Source organism: Sinocyclocheilus rhinocerous, unplaced genomic scaffold, assembly GCF_001515625.1.
Source record: "Sinocyclocheilus rhinocerous isolate Xijiao unplaced genomic scaffold, SAMN03320098_v1.1 scaffold711, whole genome shotgun sequence".
In the NCBI taxonomy this organism is placed as follows: domain Eukaryota; kingdom Metazoa; phylum Chordata; class Actinopteri; order Cypriniformes; family Cyprinidae; genus Sinocyclocheilus; species Sinocyclocheilus rhinocerous.
Genome location: NW_015641018.1, coordinates 2,512,912 through 2,517,534, shown reverse-complemented (window position 1 = coordinate 2,517,534; position 4,623 = coordinate 2,512,912). Strand labels below are relative to the sequence as shown.

Below are 4,623 nucleotides of genomic sequence, written 5' to 3'. Positions count from 1 at the left end.
CCTTGATTAGCTGGTTCAGGTGTGTTTGATTGGGGTTAGAGCTGAAATCTGCAGGATGGTAAGCTCTCCAGGAGCAGGGTTGGACACCCCTGGTTTAGACCAAAGCCAAAAACGACCCTTATTTTAAAGGTGACATAACATGAAAATGTCTGATTTCGCTCCCTTGGTGATGTGGCAAAGGGATCTCATTATAATATTACTGCCCCTTAATCTGTAAGTTTACACCCACGGCGCCGCTATTTTGATTTCGCAAGCGACAACGGTGTACTAGCTCTAATGCCATGGCGAAAGTTTGAGCAAAACATGCTAACTGTTCTGCCTTTGGCTGCACAGACGAGCACAGAACACTATTTTCAATCCCAGCCTCAGAGGAGATGAGAGCAGTGGATTTATTGATTTATTTACTGTATATTGCTGCTGCCAATGTGAACTGGTGGATCGACAAGAAAATACTGAATTATAAAACACTAAAGATATAGCCTACACTAAGATATATTTATGTTACTAAATGAATATAATTGTTTGATAATAATTGTTTAAATTAATATAAAAATATAATAAAATAATGGAGTACTTTTGACTCCGCCCCCCCACCCTTTCCCATATTTTGGTACCCAAATGTTGACAGGTATGTTTAACTTACAAAAATGTGTGGATTCGCTACAGGAGGCCTTTATTCACCCCCCGAGCCGTGTGAGGGACGTTTTATTACAGACGCGCGCACTTTATTTCACGTCTTCTGAACTGTTGACAACCAACACCCGCTTACCCCCGTTGAAAGGCTTGGAGGGGTCAGGACCATTTTTAATATAACTCCGATTGGATTCGTCTGAAAGAAGAAAGTCACATACACCTAGGATGCTTTGAGGGTGAGTAAAACACAGGCTAATTTTCATTTTTGGGTGAACTAACCCTTTAATGTAGTCAAATATTTTCTTTTACCTGCTTTCTCAAACTTTCATGGCAGCAGAAATTTTTTCTACCTTGTAAAGGTGTTGAAATGCACTATATTTTTTATAAATGAACTGCACTGACCCTCTCATGAGAAGTGAATCAAATGGAGGATTGCATTGTTTCGTGTGATGGGCACACGTCACACTTTAATGCACATGCTCCAAAGTTCATTATAAACTCCGGCTCAAACCCCGAGTTGACAAAGTTTATAGTGAGTGTTTATCTGATCTAAACCAGGTTAGATTTGTTTGGTTTTGTCAACTCTAGACCGACTTTGAAACAGTTACAACTTTGTGTGAAAGGCCACTGAAAGATGAAAGAACCACAAACAAAACAAATGGTTCTAAGTGGAAATTTCATCTCTTTATGCAATTTTTAAACATTACAGTTAAATACATTTGAATGACAATCACAGAACTGAGAATAATTTTTTTCAGTTTCTGTTTAGACATCCTACACAATGCATCTAAACACTACAATCATCTGTTTCCTCTGACAATGGCAAATAGGCACAGAAAAAAAATAATATTGAGGAACTGATCATAAAACCATAAATCACTCGTTCAGACCTATTATCCTTTATGGATCTGAGCCTTACAAAATATTGCACAATTTGAAAGAAAAGCAAAAAAAAAATCCAGAGCCTGGCTTTTACTTTCCATATTGTTGCATAGCCTTTAAATGACCATCCCCATCCACAGTCACCTGTCACAACAGACAACAGTTTCCTTTGTTTGTTCTCTTAGTTTGCAATGCGTTTAGTGAAGTTGTTACACATGGTCACAAAGATCATTCGAGACAGCCACTTATCTTCCCAAGTCAAACATATGGAGAAACCTCTACAAAAGCAGAATATGAAAAGACAACGGACTTCTGGATCAGTGACTTCAGCTGATGGGCTGCAATGCTGTGAAATGAGCACAGTCTGACCTTCACTGCTTACGGCTGTTTCAAAAAATTTTCTGCTAAAGCAACTACATGTTCATTCTTGCTTCAGTTGCTATTTTCTCCACTGGCTTTGAAGCCTCTGGTAAGGCTATCGACCCCAATGTACTTGGCCAAAGACGGAAACACAGGGTTAATGTTCCGTTTTAGAAGCATAAGGCAATAATCTATACACCAAATCTCTCAAAGCCAGACATGACCTGAAGAAAAACCGACGACTCGCTGATGAGTCTGTGCAAAAGACAATGTCTGTCTGAACCACAAAACAAATGTCTCTTGATGAGGATTACAAAGCACAGATAAGACCCCATGATTTAGACAGTTTCAATGAGGATCATGTGGAAGGAGGACTTATTCGGAATACAATGTTGCTTTGACGTCCACTTCTTTTGACCAATAAACTACATCAAAGCACTCTGACCACCAATAGCATTGGATTCAGGAGTCAAGCTGCTCCATACCTCGGACAACACCATATCTGAATGCAACGGCCGGTCGCAAGCAAGATTTCAAATCGCGTAAGGAACATTTTGGTGGCTTGCTGTAGGTAGTAACAAGGTAGTAGAGGCCAAAACAATTTTAACATGACTCAATTCATTTTCACTGCTTCAAGTAGGCAGCATTAATGTTATATCATTAGAGGAATGGAAATAAAGCCAAAACAATCTTTGCACGAGATGTGCAAAGTGTGACTTGTATTCAGATTGGAAGTAAGACTGCCGCCTGTGCAGCCCACTGATACCTGCAACTACATAATCAGGAGAAACGAAAAGTACCATTATTGAGCGATACCATCAACGTTTTAAACTGAATACTCCCTGTATTAAATGTTTCAATCATTAAAAAAAAGAAAACCACATATAAAGACTTCAAATGATCACACCCTCACACATGGCATCATTTGGACAATTCAATACGAATTTACTCTTAAGAACATGACTAGATGGCGGAAGTCTTCTTCGGCACTCCTCATGTTCAAGTTGGAGATTTCCTGGATGTAATTACATAAAACTCCATCACGGCTTCTCCTCTTGATGCCTTCTGGAATAATTTACAGAGAGGGGTGGTGACTGTAGAGCGTGGATTCATTCATTCAGAATGGGGGTGCGCGACTCAAGCCGGGGCAGAGTGGGAGTCCGAGCTCTCGCTTTTGTTCTCCGTCTTGTCGTCCCAGTCCGTGGCGCCTTTAAGCGTTTCTGCAACTCTGCAGTCTGTGTGTGAGGTCACTGGCGAGGAAGTGTCGGATTCCGTCTGCCCTCCTCCACCACCAGGGGGACCCAGACCCTGAGCACAACCCCGTCCCGCAGGAGCACTGGCTGCGCTAATGTTTCCGACTTGGTTCTCTCCTGCAGTGCTCGAAGCACCCAGCTCTGTTACCCCTGCACCCGACGACGCCGGTTCCTGGATCCTTCCCGGCTCTAAAAGAGAGTCGCCCAAGTGTGGAACTGACAGGACGTCCGGGCCAATGGCGATCTCGGCCATCCAGTCGAGGTCGGAGTTTGATGGTTCGCCGGGCAGACCGGTATTTACCACCAAGCCGTTGTGAGCTTCAAGCTGAGGTTGGTCCTGAGCGGCTTGCCGGTCCTGGCCATTAGTGTTCGCATTAGCGGCTGCGTTAGCCTGGCCGGCGGGCGCAGCACTGCTAGTGTTGTTGTTAAGATTGTCCTGCAATGCAGTCTGGTTTCCTTGACCCACCTGCTGATTTTGAAGCAGCATCTCCTGGATCCGGATCTGCTGCAGGATGGCCGGAAGCTCGTAGTGGTGGAAAAAATAGATCATTGAGTGCTGCGCAAGACAAAAACGAATAAGCTTATGAGCTACAGACAATTCTATGTAACTGCCTACACTGAAAAAAAGCTGAAATAAGATACCTGAACGAAGAGCCAGGAGGTGACCAGAGCAAGACTGCTGTACTGGCCGTTAAATCGGTAATGATACGCATAGAAGGCAAAGTGATACAGATAAAAGAATCTGAAAAACAGCACAAGAGATCTTTTAGATGCATTATGTGGCGTTAACCACCAAAACAACCTAGTGGGCTGCCTTTCTGTCCATTCCCTACATAAGGAGCTCACTTTGGCCATGTTTACATGCACAACTTTTTGTTTCAATCGGAATTCATTCCAATTGATGAATCTGAATGTAGTGTTTACATGAGCGCTACATAAAGCGATCGGGTTAATGTGTGTGTTTATGTCACAAGCTTCAACTCAGAACATGCGCACACTACACGAGTTTCCCACTGTTTGCACATAGTAACCATTCTCCTACACGGTTTCTTTATTTGTTTTAAACAGCAGAATTAATATTTATCTATTTCTGGATAAATATTACATAAACCGCTGTGCCATGCTGCGCTGCTTATATTTATCACGCAGTAAAAACGTCTGGTAAGACATCTGAGCCATTGGCATTTACCTGTGCTGATAACATACCTGAGCCAGTGGCGCTTGCTCGTATTTGTGTGGCAGCAGATAGCATCATATTGGTCTGCCAACCAAACAATGAGGATGATGTAGAAGGCAGTGGTTGTGTCATTGAAAAACTCAGACATGATGGCCTCCATCCCTGCAGACAGGATCAAAAAGAGGGTATTTACAGTCACACGACTTTCATAAAACATATTAAGAAATTTTTTATGTGATATATGAAGTCAACAAAATAAAAGATCAGGCATGAAGTTGATGGGAGACGCACATGAATGAGAACATCTCTCCAATCCCC

General features: G+C 42.4%; 1 protein-coding gene across 1 annotated transcript; it reads right to left on the bottom strand.

Annotated features, from left to right (window-relative positions):
* Positions 1-1,307: 1,307 nt before the first annotated feature.
* Positions 1,308-4,462, bottom strand: LOC107753819 (membralin-like). The gene is made up of 3 exons (XM_016570070.1): positions 4,335-4,462; positions 3,771-3,870; positions 1,308-3,684 (listed from the first exon to the last, which is right to left on the bottom strand). Exons 1-3 carry the CDS (start codon positions 4,451-4,453, stop codon positions 3,013-3,015), a joined length of 891 nt encoding a protein of 296 aa, XP_016425556.1. The 5' UTR covers positions 4,454-4,462; the 3' UTR covers positions 1,308-3,012.
* Between the last annotated feature and the right edge of the window lie 161 nt (positions 4,463-4,623).

Bases quoted from the DNA above. Each gene is read 5' to 3' on its own strand.
- LOC107753819 (XM_016570070.1), bottom strand. From the start codon at position 4,453: ATGTCTGAGTTTTTCAATGACACAACCACTGCCTTCTACATCATCCTC. The intron at 3,871-4,334 runs GTATGTTATCAG...GCTGTTTTTCAG, and splicing joins AGCAAGCGCCACTGGCTCAG to ATTCTTTTATCTGTATCACT. The intron at 3,685-3,770 runs GTATCTTATTTC...TGTCTTGCGCAG, and splicing joins CCTCCTGGCTCTTCGTTCAG to CACTCAATGATCTATTTTTT.